Genomic DNA, 18,258 nt, shown 5'->3' with positions numbered 1-18,258 from the left:
AATATCAGAAATATAAATAGGCAAGAATTTTTACTCCTGTCCTGGATATTGCCTTTTTTTAAAGGATGGAACTTCTCATTTCTGCACAGTTGCAGTCCAAGCCCTCTACCCCACAACCATACCACGGTCACGTGTGTTAGGTTTTAGGTTAAGTGTTAACTCTAATCTGGTCACAGAAGGCTGTAAGTGTGCTCTTCAATGGACTGGCAACTTGTCCAGTGTTACCTAACACCTTACACTCAATGCTGTCAGGACAGTCTCCAGTCCAATTCAACTGCAGATTGGATAAACAGGTTGGAAAATGTATGGTTAAGGTAGGTGAAACCAGTTCCAAATTAAAAACCAAAAAATTCAATACACAATTTCAGAGTTCAATATAGTATGAAACATGTAAACATGGTATAACCATTTATTTTCTCAGATTACCTAGTGTACTTTTAAATATGACACATATGACAACAGTAGAATAATACACAAAAGACTCATTTTGTCACTTCAGCACTTTATTTCAATAGATATTAACTGAGTCATTAAAATGCCTTTTATATGTTCCACTAACCGTCAATGGAATATTCATATTAAATTTCTAAATTAAGCAGAATGCAAGAATGTAAAACACTGAAGCTTTATTTTCTTCACATGTAGGAGGAAGACAACTTCCTTGAATGTATTTGCTGAGGTAATTTTGAAGTTTAAGGAAATAAAATTTAAACAAGTTGTGAAATTGAAGTGGCTTTGTTAGGTCTTCATTTCTTCCACTCTTTCTTATCGTAATCCCATTTGGAAGAAAAGCCTTCCACTGGGTTGATCCTCATATCCAGCATTCTCTGGCTTTGCCTTGATATCCAGTCTTCAGAAAAAGTGTGTGGAATTTCACCGTACACTGTAGGATGAAATAGACAGACATTGTAATAAAGAACAAAACTGGACAAACACTCCGCCAGAGAATAAATTTACACAGGTTCCACATTAAACATGGCAACACAGATGTTCCTGTAGCGGCCTACTTCAACAGCCATGGACACTGTGAGAGGGACTTTAAAGTCACAGTGCTTATGGGCAACTTCAAACACAGCAAGAGAGAAAAGAATGGGAAGTTAAACTCATGCTAAAATGTAATACATTACAACATGGACTAAATAGAGACAAGAGTTTTATGGCCAGATATGAGGATTGCTTACATCTCTCAGAATGACAGACAACCTGTCTACAGATCCACATTGTTTTGAAAAAACTCATTACAAACTTCAAAAGACTTTGTTGGACAGTTATCTTATCCAGAGATCTTGACAATACATTGTTCTTTTCTCTCTTGTTAAATTAACCCTAGCGTGAATGAATCTATTAATTTTTTACATTTAAAATTTCTCATTTAAAGATTTACCAATGTTGTTTCTTGTCCTAGAGTGTGTATATAAACATAGGGAACAAGGGTATTACATCTTGCCTGAAGAAGGGGCCTGAGTTGCCTCGAAAGCTTGCATATTGTAATCTTTTTAGTTAGCCAATAAAAGGTGTCATTTTGCACAAGTAAAACATTTCATAGAATCACTGTCCTTTTAACTGCATTCAATTTAGTTAACTGCACTAAGTAGGAGAAAATGAAAAAATAATGTCACTGTGAAAAGCACTCCATAAAATTATGAATGGTCAGTTATAAGTCAATCAAACATATTTTCAAAATAATCCAGTATCAATACATTTTCACACCTGAGGGGTATATTCCACGAAGCATGCTTAACAAGTGAAAATTTTTGTAGCATATTTAATATTGCAGCATTCTATCGTTTACATTAAACTATCTTTTTACCTTAATCTGATATTCACTGCAAAGTGGTAAAACATTAAAATGTACATGTTTTTTTTGAAAAACAGGAATTAATAATAAATCAGATTTAAATTATGCCATTCTTTCCCAGTGGTCATTTTTGTCAGTAAGAAAAAAAAAAATAGTATAGTTATGTTCAAATTGTCAGTTACAATTGTACCAATTATAAGTCAATAAGCCTCTAACACTAAACTAGCACAAAGATGTTTATATTAGTATACAAAAAAAAAAAGAAAATAAAGCCACACTTTAAGACCGGTTTATACTTCACGCTCAGAACACTTACGTACATACATCATGGCTGCCAAGTGTTCCTAGCATTAATTTGACATACCCTCTGAGCATGTCCTCAGAAATTAACGTGACATGTATGTGAGTTGCAGTACCAGCAAAAACTCAGGGGGCGCAGTATGTTCAAGTTGGAATGTGACTTCAGAGTCTCCGTTTACTACCAATACGCAACAGTAAGAAGCTCTGCAGATCCTACCGGATCAATGTGCATGCTTGGATGTTTTATGAATGGTTTGAAGCAAATAATCAAACTTAAATGCTGACATACAAAATGTAGTCATGGTACTTTTCTTCATCGATTTCTCGCATAGGCAATACAAGCGTCACATATCATAATGAAGCCATACATTTTAAAGATCTCACATACCATCTTCTGTGCCATCTTTTTTTTTCCCCACCTTCGCAACAGCATTGTTTTTGAGCCACAGAGAAAAAAAATTAGGGACACAATGAGGGATAAAGGGTCCATTTCATGATTAAAGTGAAAAATACAACTTTAATCTCATAGCTTATTTTGTCATTAAAGTAGAACATAGTAAATGTCATCTTAAAACTGACCCAGTTGTTAATAGCTACATGCTTCTGGGGCTCCCCCCTGCACTGACAGCAGGTGCAGGCAGTGATTGCCACACAGAACATAATCAATTTATGATATTCCAGTTCTCTCCGCATTTAAAATCCTTAGATTTATACTTGATATCACTTTCATGATGAAATGTGTTACAGCATTTATGTTGAATTTTACAGATAATACGTTAACTTCACTTAAAAATAATAGTGTTAATAATTACAAATTTGGGGTGGAATGGTGGTGGTGCGGTAGCACTGCTGCCTTGCAGTAGGGAGTTCTGTCCCTCGTGTTCTCTGCCTTAAGTTTGCATGTTTTCCTGGTGGGTTTCCACAGTGTGCTCCAGTTCCCTTTCAAGGACATGCAGGTTTAGGGATTTGGTGATAATAGCTGATGCCCCATCCAGGGATTATTTCTGCCTCGCGTCCGATGCTAGCTGGAATGGGCGCGTCCCTGGATTGATGGATGTAATCATTAAACATCCAGACTTTTCAGAGATATTATGACAATGTGCCCTGGGAATTTAATGGAAGTTTACAGCAATTCACACCACTGCATAGCCGAACGTTGTTTTCTCACCGTGATGATATCTCTGCCAACTGGTGGAATCCTCCAAATTGACATGAAGTATGCGCACAGTACAGTACACTGCTTGCGTAGCAGCAGCGTCCGCAGGTAAACATATCACGTTGCACAAGTATAAACCCAGCCTGAGGATCATCCCTGTTGTGCTCATGTCCTCACATACAACGAAGAGGTTATAAAACTACAGCCAAACATAATGTATTGAAAGAAAGCCCCTTGTCATTTTTGATACAAGTAATGGCAGTACTTGTTTGTACATTGCAAAAAAAAGCTGTAACATATATTAAATCGGTTTCATTGTTTAACTGGACTTTACCTCTTTAATATTTTTATAAGTCCATATTGTTTTTGTTCACTATTAAGATATTAAAAATACACACTATTTTGTAATTGAGGATATGCCAGTAACCGTCAACACAGAAAATATGAAGTGTGGTGAGTGAACCTTTGTAAAATGCACTTATGCAAAGTCATATTATTGACACTAGATAATGTTACTTGAGCTCCCAAAACATCTCTTAATTTTTCTTATGCAAGACAAATGCTTTTTTTTTTTTTTTTTTTTTTTAAATACATTTCATTATTTAAGAACAATAATGTAGTTTGATATGGAATAAAAAATATAAATGCCTAAAACTTCTATAAATTTCCAATGGTAAATATGATTTTGCTTTTCTGCAAGGAACTGTGCCTTCTTTCTGATGCCAGTGTAGATTAAAAATGATGATCATAATGAGTGATGAAACAATATCTAAACAAACTGTCTTTACACATCATTTTAACATCACTTTTCTTTTGGTGGGAAAATCATTCAATATACTCTATAAATTATAGGGTTTGCCAACTACAGTGGAACCTCGGTTCACGAATGTCTCAGAACACGTACAAATCGGTTTACAACCAAAAAGTTTGCCAAACTTTTACATCTGTTCACGACCACACACTCGGTATACGAACAGGCCAGTTTCCCTTTCGGTTTGTACGTGTTCAGTCTCTCCCTGTGCATTTCCTGTGCAGCGAGCGAGACACACACACACACACACACACACACACACACACACACAGGCGAGAGAGAGAGACACACGCACACAGGAGCGTGAGAGAGACACACACACAGGAGCGCGAGAGAGAGACACACACACAGGAGCGCGAGAGAGAGAGACACACACAGGCGCGCAGAGAGACACACACACAGGCGCGCAGAGAGACACACACACAGGCGCGCAGAGAGACACACAGGCATGCAGAGAGACACACACAGGCGCGCAGAGAGACACACACAGGCGCGCAGAGAGACACACACAGGCGCGCAGAGAGACACACACAGGCGCGCAAGAGACAGAGACACACACACACAGGCGCGCGAGAGAGAGAGATACACACACACACACACAGGCGCGCGAGAGAGAGAGACACACACACACACACACAGGTGCGAGAGAGAGAGAGAGAGACACACACACACACAGGTGCGAGAGAGAGAGAGACACACACAGGCGCGAGAGAGACACACACAGGAGCGAGCGAGAGAGAGACACACACAGGCGCGAGAGAGAGAGAGACACACACACACACACAAGCAGCGCGAGAGAGAGAGCTGGACGCATAAGGTAGAGAAGGCAGTTAAAGTATACACTGGGCTTGTTTTTGTTTTCACTTCTGTTTACAGCAATTGGTTCGTAACATGCATTGTTGCAATGTTACTTTTCTTGGTGGTTTATTTAATTATGGATTTTTTCAAATGTTCATTTTTTTCCGTGTACTTAAAACTCGTTAAAAAAAAAAGAAAAAGTGTTTTTAACCTGCGGTTGGTAACGCTATAGCGCGAACTCTTGCAGTGTTAGTTTTCTCTGTTGTTCAAGGTTTTCTCAGTGTTATTCAATGTTTTTACATTTAGTTTACTATTACGCTGTGCATTCTATGGTTTAGTTAACTATATTTGTGCTTAAAAACTTAAAAAAATATATATATATTTACATACAGTTCGTATGGTCTGGAACAGATTAATTGTATTTACATACAATCATATGGGGGAAATTACTTCGGTTCACGACCGAATTGAATTGATGTAAATGATTGATAAAAATCGCAGTATCAATTTAATTTAGTAGCTCTAGTATGTTAACCAAATTTGATAATTCAAAGGAGATTTTTTAAACAAATTGAATAATGCCATTAAAATTTTACTATGCAACGTGTAAACTCACTGGTCTGCTACAGATTGTGACATAGCATCTCTCTCACTTTCTTTATAGTGGACGCAATTCTTTTTTTGTATTATTATAGATCAACTACTATTTCTTGATCAACTGCTAAAAAGACCGCCACTGCCCCATAATGTTCTTCTATTTTATGACAATTAAAACTAAACTTTTCCAAGCTGTCCAATAGTACATCATTACCATATGGTACATAGTACATCATACCATATCAGTTTCACCCTCAAAGTTACAGGTACTGCATCTGCACGGGCTTCAATCCCATCTTTGCTTTCTGAACTATGACAGATGTCATTGAAGATCTGTTGTTAAGGCTGCTTAAATATCACAAATGCACGGATAATCGTGGATTGCCCAAGCCCATCTTGAGTTAATAAGAAATACTTTGCGTTCATGGGACGACTGAGCCTCAATTGGCAAACAAGGATTATTCAAGTGAGTGCTAAGTGTACTTCATGGAATACCCCTTTGATTCTTTCACTTTAAAAATGTACACAAGCTGAAGTAGGAATTCTAGGTTAACTGTAACACAATGCATACCAACTCTACGGTTATGTTGGAGTATGCCAATCCTTTAGTAAGTGGCTTTATTTCAAAGCTGCCATGGGTCAATGAAACCCCCATAAAACCAGCAAAGCCTCCATTTACATGTAGCAGCACATACAACATAAATGTTACTATAAAAGCAAACACTTATGTTCACAATATAAACAGTGATTTATTCTTGATATCAGGATATCTAATCTAGGCAACTGCCATGTTCACTTTAACAAGAACATTTATATGTTTTTAAAATCAACAGACACAGTACCAAACATTATAAGAAAGACAAATCTGTACATCTAAACGACACATTTTAGGATCTCTGCTACTTTGGAAAACATAGGGTGGAATCAGTTAAAGAAATACAAAATACAAATAAAAAGAAATGCCAAATATCAGCACTGTTAAATTGCTCAAAAATCAAAGACTGATCCTAGGGCAAACTGTACTAGTAATGATTTTACATATTAATTTCATTAAGGTCTCAGTGATGAGTTCATTACAATTTAAAATTTTATTTAAAATGCTTATACAGTTTTTTCTCAAATAAATCTATTAACAAATAGAAGTAACAGTTAACCAATCAGCTACTACATTAATCTTTCTGAATAAATAATTAGAGATAAAAAAAATTGTATTAAACTCACTGAATTGCTTTTGCCAGAGGACTACAAAGCCAGTAAAGCCCATAAAAAACAGAATTCCACCAATAACAGATTTCCACTCTGATGATCCCTTGTTCATTTCAGCAAAGCTCTGGTTGAAGCTAATGCGGTACACTGAAAAAGGGATGAAAGGTTACAAATGCAGCAAATCAGAATAATTAAATACTTTGAGAAACACCTCAAATAAGAAAAATAGATGTATTTTATTGCTTCTTTCATGCATTAGGCTGGTGAAAAAATTAATCAGCTTTTTATTTATTTACTTTTTATCTATTTAAAAATCACGTCTTACAAATGTCTCAAGCAATACATTTATGTCAGTTAACCATAGGAATGGTGGGCTTTTCTTAACAGTAGTATTTTTACATACATTCAACCTTTTCATCATTTGATAGTGCCACCCATGATCCCTTCTCTTTTGCTTTAAGAGACTGCTGCTCTGGAGTCAGGTGCTTCAGAAATCGTACGTCAGGCAGTGGGGATTCACGTCGATCAAAATAAGATGGAAGAGAATATTCTTCTACTTTTGCAACTCCTTCAATTAATCAGGAAAGGAAGATACATAATTAGGTTTACTTCTATCAAAAAATCCACTTATTAAAAACAAAAACAAAAACAGTTGCATCCATGGTTCTACAATGAGAAAAATGCATTTGCAACATTAAACAGAAAATTAGAAATTACACATATCTTAAACTGATCCAAGCAATACAATTGAAATTAGAAATGTTTTTACTAGCAATGAGGTCAAAAGTATTTTTAATAATCCATTATTAATGTATGTAGGCAATTGGGAAAGAAGAAAAAAAAAAAACACACAAGCGACACAACATCTGTGAAATTCATGCATCCCAAATATTTTGGGGATGGTGTTTGAGGGGGATTCCTCCTGAACGCACCACCGGACTGACAGAAATGAATACAACAGGCCACATCATGCAGGCTGTGTTTCATTACATGAGTCTGCATAGCAAGGCTTCTCCCTGTAATGTTTGGTATAAAGACAGGGTATAGCTAGCACCTTATAGAACTGCATGGTAGGACTCTCAAAATAAATAAACAAACTTCAAAGATACTAGTTGCAGCCAATTTTTCAACATGGCATTTAGATTTGGAAGTAGATACCATGGATTGTTTATTAAATAATCAGCAACCTATACCCAACCCTAATCTTACACATTTTCTCTCTATTTCCTAAATACAAAACTGTTACTGGGTGGTTTTAGATATTAGATTTTGAATCAGATATTTTTCTGAATGAACAGTGTACAAAAAGATAAGAAAAAAAAAAAAACTTGTTCTTTTCCTGCATATATGGCTGTCACATTCACACTTGAATTCTAAATAAATTCAAATGTGCACTATAGTTTGATGACTCAAAACCAAATTTAACATTGACCCCTTCCACTTGCACCGATACATTGCAGCTTTTCTCAGACTACTATATAATGTGGTCATATTTAAGCATTACTTCAAGAACATCCTATTTATATATTTTTCTTTTTTTTCCTTGATAGCTTCTGTTGTTATCATGGTATAAGTAGAAAGGATTCTGTTTAGTGAAAAAGAGCAACCTTTTCCCATTTAAATATATACTGGCCTGTGCAGCCCAACAATGGCTTGCATCGTTCTCACTTGTCAAATATGATAGGTTGTTGGGTCATGGCTCCATGACCTGATATCTCCGGTTGATAAGGTTTGAAAACGGCTTTCTATTTTATGTAGTTGCAAATGATAGGTTGTTGGGTCATGGCTCCATAACCTGATATCTCCGGTTGATAAGGTTTGAAAACGGCTTTCTATTTTATGTAGTTGCAAATTCTAATTGCCCATACCAACGTCATTGGATAGAAAAATGTAGAAGCAATCATGTTGTGCGATGGTTTCTGATCTGTCTATCTCTTACACAAAGTGGGATTATACTACAGAAGAATCCCAGATGGCATAAATGGTGACTGGTCAAATGTACTACACAATCACAAAAACCATTTTTGTTGAGCTACGGTTCTGTTTACTGCCACAGGCTAGAAAAGCTAATGCCACTGATAATCTGCCATCTAAATAAACAAAGTTACTGTAAATATGTTTACTAATGCACTAAACTGTTGTATATTGCCAGTTAATATATGTCTGAGAGAAGACACCTGTTCTAATGAAGAATTAAATAAGTAATCAGGTCAACTGTTATGCAATGATGTCATAATTACGAAAAAAACAGAAATAGAAAAAGAATATACCAAACTATTACAAATTCAATGGACATCTTTCCTTCCACCTCTTTGATGAGGACTTAAGCTGCTGTGTACAAGTTGGCCCATGTGATTTGCAGGTTTATAATTCGGGGATCCTCCTATTCGCAAGTTTGTTATCAATAATTAAATGGAAATTTCAGGTTTGTGATATTTATTTTTTTAATTTTCCTTCAAGTATCTTCCACAGTGAATTAATTGTGCTGGCAAGCCAATATGATAGCATGTCTTTACCACATATAGTACACTGTATATTTCTTTATGCACAAAATCCCATACACAATTGAATTTCATTTATTATATATTTACTGTCAGTATAATTCTAGAATGACTTGATTGCATTCTTTTCACTAATGAAACTTTAAAATGATGTCCTCTTTATGAACAATTCACATAAATGTTAGTATATGTGCTCTAATATGTCCTAGTATATATAGAATATTTAGTTTCAAAAATATAAATCTCAAAATACATTTAATAAAAACATCTACAGCATCTTTACTATAAATCTGGATTATATAGAAAAGCAATTTCATACTTTTACAAGCATGTGTTATCAGACCATATTTACATAGCAGCTCATGAAAAGGAAATAAAACTAACCGACCTAACTATATCAAATAAGATGAAATATAGTATCACATTTTCAACAGTCCTTAAGCTACAAAATCATCTAACACTACTTACAAGCATGTTTTATGTATGTACAGTGGGGCAAAAAAGTATTTAGTCAGCCACCAATTGTGCAAGTTCTCCCACTTAAAAAGATGAGAGAGGCCTGTAATTTTCATCATAGGTATACCTCAACTATGAGAGACAAAATGAGAAAAAAGATCCAGAAAATCATATTGTCTGATTTTTAAAGAATTTATTTGCAAATTATGGTGGAAAATAAGTATTTGGTCACCTACAAACAAGCAAGATTTCTGGCTCTCACAGACCTGTAACTTCTTCTGTAAGAGGCTCCTCTGTCCTCCACTCGTTATCTGTATTAATGGCACCTGTTTGAACTCGTTATCAATATAAAAGACACCTGTCCACAACCTCAAACAGTCACACTCTAAACTCCACTATGGCCAAGACCAAAGAGCTGTCAAAGGACACCAGAAACAAAATTGTAGACCTGCACCAGGCTGGGAAGACTGAATCTGCAATAGGTAAGCAGCTTGGTGTGAAGAAATCAACTGTGGGAGCAATTATTAGAAAATGGAAGACATACAAGACCACTTATAATCTCCCTCGATCTGGGGCTCCAAGCAAGATCTCACCCCGTGGGGTCAAAATGATCACAAAACGGTGAGCAAAAATCCCAGAACCACACGGGGGGACCTAGTGAATGACCTGCAGAGAGCTGGGACCAAAGTAACAAAGGCTACCATCAGTAACACACTATGCCGCCAGGGACTCAAATCCTGCAGTGCCAGACGTGTCCCCCTGCTTAAGCCAGTACATGTGCAGGCCCATCTGAAGTTTGCTAGAGAGCATCTGGATGATCCAGAAGAGGATTGAGAGAATGTCATATGGTCAGATGAAACCAAAATAAAACTTTTTGGTAAAAACTGTACTCGTCATGTTTGGAGGAGAAAGAATGCTGAGTTGCATCCAAAGAACACCATACCTACTGTAAAGCATGGGGGTGGAAACATCATGCTTTGGGGCTGTTTTTCTGCAAAGGGACCAGGACGACTGATCCGTGTAAAGGAAAGAATGAGTGGGGCCATGTATCGTCAGATTTTGAGTGAAAACCTCCTTCCATCAGCAAGGGCATTGAAGATGAAACGTGGCTGGGTCTTTCAGCATGACAATGATCCCAAACACACCGCCTGGGTAACGAAGGAGTGGCTTCGTAAGAAGCATTTCAAGGTCCTGGAGTGGTCTAGCCAGTCTCCAGATCTCAACCCCATAGAAAATCTTTGGAGGGAGTTGAAAGTTCGTGTTGCCCAGCGACAGCCCCAAAACATCACTGCTCTAGAGGAGATCTGCATGGAGGAATGGGCCAAAATACCAGCAACAGTGTGTGAAAACCTTGTGAAGACTTACAGAAAATGTTTGAACTCTGTCATTGCCAACAAAGGGTATATAACAAAGTATTGAGATGAACTTTTGTTATTGACCAAATACTTTTTTCCACCATAATTTGCAAATAAATTCTTCAAAAATCAGACAATGTGATTTTCTGGATTTTTTTTCTTATTTTGTCTCTCATAGTTGAGGTATACCTATGATGAAAATTACAGGCCTCTCTCATCTTTTTAAGTGGGAGAACTTGCACAATTGGTGGCTGACTAAATACTTTTTTGCCCCACTGTATGTATGTATATATAATATACAGTGATAACGCAGACACATTTTTCCAATGAAAAAGAACACAGAACTTACCATGGCCACGCATGCAAACAGAGGTTGAAATTGCTCGCTTGCTGAGGAGACTAACTACCCTTGATGCCATCATTCTGTTTAAAAGAAAAAAGTACATGAACACTTAATCATTTCTTATTGAGATCAGCAACTGCGGATGGGAAGCCTGACATGCACCACAACAAGAAATTGTACACTGCGACATGGTAGCAATAGACCAAGTTAAAATATTTGCACTAACTCAATAGCTTGGTTATTTTCCAATTATTAAGACAAACTGCAGTGAGTAAAAGCTGAGAATTGCATTAAAGGTAACTAAAACAGGTAGCTAGTCAATGTGATTTCATATTCATAAACTGCAGTGCTTAACAGCATGTCTTAACTACTCTTTAAGGTGAAGCAACTGTGAACAATACAATGATAATGCTAATCTACTGTAATCAATCTTGTAGGGAGAGACTCTACAAATCAAAGCAGCAAAAAATTAAACATATATATTCATGTTAGCACTTTCAAATCCTTGAGAAAAGTGAGGAAACCCTTTAGGCATTAAGATACAAGGTCAGTAAAGTGAATTGAAAATTACAGAAAAATGCAATTTGCAAAAATAGAAGAGCCATCTTTCTCTTTAAAAAGCAAATTATATGGTGTACGTAGTTTCATATTGTACATTAGTACTGTTCTACATCAATATTTATTATGCAATTCTGCATTAGTATGTTCACAAAATTATTGTTAACTACCATCAGTTCTGTATATAAACAGCCCTCTGACAGGCTTCAGTTTGTAAGGAAATATATAAAATAGCTGTTACTAAATCAATGCACTTTACAAATTAAAATTATTTACAGTAAACGTGGAAAAATATTCATTGCTGACCAGTGCAGCAAGTAAGAGTTTCCGTCTGTCCATTTCAAGACTAAGGGGAGCTAGAGTTTAAACCAGCAAGAATAAATGCAAGACAGTAACAAACCCACATGAGGCACAAGTCCATCGGACCACACTCTGCACATGCTTGTAGGTTGATTGGAGACATTTATATAGCGCTTTCATAGTGAGTGGGTAGCCACTTCTACCACCACTAAAGTGTAGCATCCATCTGGATGATGCAACAGCAGCCACCACACATTAGCTATTAGGTGGTGAAGTGGTGAGTGTGTGAGAGAGTGAGAGCCAATTAGAGACACGATAATTAGGGGCCCAGAATGACTAGGCCACTGAGGGCAATTTAGCCTGGACGTCTGGATACACCCTGCTCTTTACAAAGGATGCCCAGGGATCTTTTATGACCACATAGAGTCAGGACCTCCGTTTTACATCTCCTCTGAAGAATTTGACCCCAAAAAATGTTTTATTTTGCAAGTATTGTGTATTTAAGATTTTTTTTTTTTTTTTTTTTTTTTTTAAGTAAAAAAGTTGTTGCAAACGGTTTACATAACTGAACAAAGTTTTATTCAGGATTGTTCATGGAATTGGAGCATATCAATATGCTCAGAAATCACTTGTGTGTGTAGGCTGTTAATTATTGGGTCAGCAACCAAAAGCATAGTACATGTAAAATCCATCACTTACATGCTGCCGATTTCCAGTTCACAGAAACAAGGGCGAGTGAATTAATGCCCATAATATTTTGCACATCATTAACATCTGCAAGTAATCTCCCTGCAACCCCAAGGTCTACATGGCAGCAGTATGTCTGTGTGGAAAATTGTGCCTGTGGTAGCACCAATCTCAGCTTTCAGTCTTCATGTAACTATTGTCACATTTTAATTATTTTTGGTTAGAGCAGTTCAAAAGCGAATTAAGAGTGTAAGCTTACTGGCTGCTGCTTCTAACTGGGTTTTCATTTCTTAAGTCTTCATTTTAATGTTTTTTCTATATAGTAACATTGACTGTAATATACTGACTCAAGATAACTGTATAAATGTCTGATGCTACAGTCAATCATATTCACAATCAACTGGTAACACAAAAATCTTGTTCTGTCACAAGAATTAATTTACTGGCCAGGTACACCCACATGTACTAAGACTTTGTCTTAACAGCGTGGTGGATGCATGCAGGGACAATACAGACAGAGAATATAAAAAGAATAATAAGATGGAAAAAAGTACCAACAATTACCATCATGAAAAATGTCACATACAATATTCACAATGGCACAAGCATGATGTACAAGGCTGTTGCAGTAAGCTAATAAATAGGACTTCAAATCAAGTATGTAAATAATATTCAAGCTGTTAGAAGCAGGGGACAAATAAGTTGTGTATGCTGTGTAAGGCACAAGAAATGTGTTAAAGGAGTACATTACCAAAAAATGATATAGAAAAACATTTTTTGTGGAACACATGTTGTATAATTCATATGTACAGTATGCATCTGTATGGTGAGAAATTTGCTCATTTTTTGTTAAAATAACAGTTCCCACTTGAAAACTCTGCTTTAAATGAAAACAAGGAACATGTCACTTCCACTATGCTGTGCATCTCAACTGAAGATCCACTTCTCCCCCTTCATTAACTAGTAAAGAAATCAAACTACAAATATGCAAAGCTTGGCAGAGTACCAGATTTTTCGGATCTTTGGTCCATACAATATTTTACAGATCAAACACAATTTGATAAAAATATAAAAGACCTAATTTTTCATGTACAATCTTTAATTTTGTTTTTCTTTTAAAGACAGCTGCTTATAGTGCACCAAACTGTCGTGAACCCAATTTAAAGCCTGGCTTAGACTTGACACATCCTCACTGGTTGATAAGGCAGCACAGCAGAAATGACATCCGATGTAATGACATGTGCTGAGTTTTCACTGTGCCATGCATCTAAATTCTGCAGTTCGTGGAGTGTCAGTTTATGAGGTTGCCAGAATAATGAACAAAGGGTGCAATATGACACAAAAGGTCATAAAAGAACCAGAAACACATGAATATCACCCACTCATGAGACAACTGTACTTAACCTTCCTTCACCACTTTAGCTTTAATGGATCTGCTCAGACATTCACACACTAGTAAGCAATAAGTGAAATTATGGAACAAGTCTACAAAGCAAGCAAGAGAAACCATAGCATTAGATGTGAAATAGTCTAATGGGGCCAGACGTGATTCTTGAATGAGAATACACTGGGGCAACCCAGTAAAAATTCTGTAGTGAACAGCAGAGAAATCCTGTACTACAAAGGCTACAGCAATAGGACTTCTTCCTGAAACACCCACACCCACTTTCTCTAGTCCATGTGTTTTAAACTAAAAAGAGAAACTTGAGATTCAGAAACAGAGGGGAAAAAAAAACAATGTTGAAAGAAAATAGAAGGCTAAATTTGCTTTATCAATTCAAAAAGCTCAGTAGCATAAGGTAACAAACTTAATAACCTGTACATTTTTTTACGAATGCAACAACAAAAGTAAGAGATATTTGGCTACACGCGCTTGACGAGACTTGCTTCTATCTGCTACAGCATCTTTGTCTTTTTGATTATTGCATCACTATGTGTCATCAATGTGAACAGAGTCTGGATAAGCATTGCAGTCTATATACTATGTGTTACAGCGCTGCAGACATTCTAGCACGGCATGTATGCATTTTCAGTTAGCCAGTAATGTTAACTCCTTTTAGTTATTTGTTTAGACATGCAATCAGAAGGTGGATATTGTGTATCTGTTATTCTTCTGCTGGGTCGTTAAGCAAATGTGTTGATACAGGTGTGTTGAGTACTGAAATCTGCCTCTCCAGTGGATCTTTGTTATCAACTCTCTTAACTTCTGTCCTTTTGATAGGGTGTGACATATCATTTATTTCGAATGTGTATTTTACAATTCATATTTTCAGGAACATAGCTGCCAATTCTTTTAAGCCTGCATTGACTCCTACACTATCACTGCAGTGCTGAACAAAATAAGAGCACACGTAGTACCTGCGACAACATATTGTTCACATTTGATGTCTTCAAATGCCAACGTACAATAAGTGTACAGAAAGGTTTTTCCCCTTGCAATGAGTTATGCTTTTTTCTAACATTAGCAATGTGTTTGGTGCACATGCAACACAAATATGTTTAAGTAGGAGTCTTTTTAAAAGACACCGCCTTACAGTTGCCAACTGCTGGATGGATCATATTGGCCCTGCTTTGAGCATTGTCTTCAGGAGGCTTTGAATTGGTTTAGAAATGTGACACTTGGAGAGCCATCTAATTGTTATGACCTAGTTTTAAGCATAATTCACTCAAGGCTGTCTCCAGACGTATACAAGTGTGGCTCTGCTAGACTACCTTTAAAGCAAATGGGGCAGGAATGCCAAAAGTTAATCATATCTGCTTGTCATTTACCTATATAAATAATGTAACAATACTTTGTTTAGGATTTACAAAAATATATACTATTACTGTTTCAATACCAGTTACAAGTTAAAGTAATCATAATTACCAGTGGCATTAATAATAAATAAATAGAAAAATTACTTTTCAAATACCGAAATAACTTTTATAGCAGATTAAATATGGAAGAACCTTAGCAAAGTAGTGATGTCTGCAGGGAGGAGACAGAACCACAACCAAGTCAGAGAATGTATTACACTGTATGCACATAGATTATACACAGAATTATAGCGTTTCTCCTCTACATTCTGAGGGGCAGGGAAAGGCAAAATGCACCACCATCTGAGCAGGTAACTGCTATTGGCTGGCACTTAAAATGACATGATTGCTGTTACAATGAATAATATAGGCCATATGAAAAACTGAGGGTTCAACCTGTTACCTTACCAATAACTTAGCCACCACGTACAGTACCACCATGCCTGTCAAAGCTACTTTGCCTCAAAATAAATGAATTATGGGTTGACCCAGGCCACTGAACCATAACATTTGTCATTCTCATCTTGGAAGCATAGATGACTTGTGCATTAAGAAAATGTCATTTGTCACAGTTAACAAGAGTGGCATCATTGTCACTACATGCCCTTATTGCAATATGAGTGCAGTAAAGTTCTCCAATTACGTTAGGAGAACAAGATACTGCTACAAATTGCCTTTTTATGTCGGCAAAAACATGTTTTATGTACTGTATGTTCACCCACACCATAAAAAACTGGACATAGCACCTCTCCAGTCAGTTAATAGCTTCCAGCACTGCATTCCTTACCTTTTGTTTAGTCCCCAGAGACGTAACAACATGAAGATAAAAACTGACCAAAAAAAAACAAACCAAAAAAAGGTTCTTTAGTTCAAATACAGAGTGTTGGCCCTCTTAGAAGGTGACTAAAATACAGTCTATACATCACATTCATCTCTTTTAAAGAGTAATATGTTTGTCCCATCAACACACATTATAATACTGGGTTGGTGATGTGTATTATTATGCGTACAAGCCGGTGTGACTGCATTTTGCTACTTTATCAAGGGTGTCATTTCCCAGTTTATCTGAAATGTTGCGTACGCATGGGTCAGTGTTGCCATAAATATACAGTATTCAAGTTCTCCCGTCAGGTTTTCTTTTATAAACCTCAACTTTTTTGTGGAAAGTCACGTACGCACATTGAGATTTTTTTTTCTGTACGTACACAAGTTTTATAAATCTGACACCTACACCAGAAGATATGCTTTAGTTCTGATAAGCACACCTTAAAACAAAAAAGACTTTGTGTGCAATTAGTTTAAATACAATAATAAGCACCTGATGCGATACCTAAAGATAGCATTATTTACTGCAAACATTCACCAGCATGTGAAAAAATAGGTGCTGAATGAACATTGCAAATGGCCTACCGATTCCAATAAAAGTTAACAGATACCAACACATTTTTGATGAAACTCATAAATTGCATTACTTTGAAGGACTGCCAATTTCATTCTTGAATTTCTCATAGTGCAGCCACCACTTCACCAGTGCTTTATTAATTTAATGAAGCAGGTATTGCTTTTGCATTAAATAATTTGTTGGGACGCACTTCGAAATTGTACTCAGTATATAAAGTTATGACATAAATTTATATGAATATATATATATATAATAATTGGGAATATTTATGTACCGAAAACAGGGTAAGGGACTAACATGAAGTGAAGTGGAATACTTTCTTCTGTGTAGTTTAAAGGTCATTCCAATATATCTACTATATCTGTTAAAACATTAATTGTAATGAACGCTCTAGTATCGATAACTATTCTCCCAAGTCCATAGCTCCGCCAACAGCAGTACATGAGTGAAATAGAAAACTACTTTTCTAGATTGGAGTTACCGATTCTAAATCAATACGATTTCAAAATGTTCCCTCCAGTGACATAGAACATATTACTCTCAACCACGTCCACGTGCCACATTGAGGCTAAAATATTATTAATATTTAATTAATGTTGAATGTAAAAGGTAATAAAGACACGATCGATAAGGCGCACTACATATCGCCTGGCTTAACGGTAGTCGCTGCCTCCACAAGGTCAGCATGACCTGTAAATTCCCCATAGCTACAATACAAAATGGGGAAACCGGAACAAAGCGTTGATCTTGTATATGAAACGTGAATACGTAACATTATCGATATGCATAATATGCAAAACATCATTTTACTTTGCCAGCTAGACTACAAGCCGCCGGCCTACACTGAGTCAAGCTTTTCCAGAAGCTCCCTTCTTCTTCTTCCTCCTCCGCAGTCGCTGTCAATGTCAAGCCAAGAACCATCATAAAACGTTCATGTTTTAAAAGTAAATACAAACAAAATTTCAAAATTGTTCCCCATTAAGGACAGAGTCTTACTAACGATCACACAGTGTAAAAAATAGTGATTAAAAGTTAAGGATAAATAATATATTGTATCAAACAGAACAAGCCATACCTGCCGCCACAGCTAGAGAAAGCCGACAGACCACAAAAGGAAGCGGGTTACTGCGATGGCACGATGGGAAATTGGAAGACCGGGGGGAGGGATTGGTGGGAGGAGATTTTTGCGTCATG

The 18,258-nt window shown here is 36.6% G+C and overlaps 1 protein-coding gene across 1 annotated transcript; it reads right to left on the bottom strand.

Moving 5' to 3' along the window:
* Positions 1-485: 485 nt before the first annotated feature.
* On the bottom strand, positions 486-18,225 carry LOC114657886 (cytochrome c oxidase subunit 4 isoform 1, mitochondrial). Its single transcript, XM_028809836.2, has 5 exons — positions 18,140-18,225; positions 11,328-11,401; positions 7,070-7,234; positions 6,682-6,813; positions 486-883 (listed from the first exon to the last, which is right to left on the bottom strand). Exons 2-5 carry the CDS (start codon positions 11,398-11,400, stop codon positions 747-749), a joined length of 507 nt encoding a protein of 168 aa, XP_028665669.1. The 5' UTR covers position 11,401; positions 18,140-18,225; the 3' UTR covers positions 486-746.
* Between the last annotated feature and the right edge of the window lie 33 nt (positions 18,226-18,258).

This window comes from Erpetoichthys calabaricus, chromosome 9, assembly GCF_900747795.2.
Source record: "Erpetoichthys calabaricus chromosome 9, fErpCal1.3, whole genome shotgun sequence".
In the NCBI taxonomy this organism is placed as follows: Eukaryota; Metazoa; Chordata; class Cladistia; order Polypteriformes; family Polypteridae; genus Erpetoichthys; species Erpetoichthys calabaricus.
This window is presented reverse-complemented; position numbering and strand designations above follow the sequence as displayed.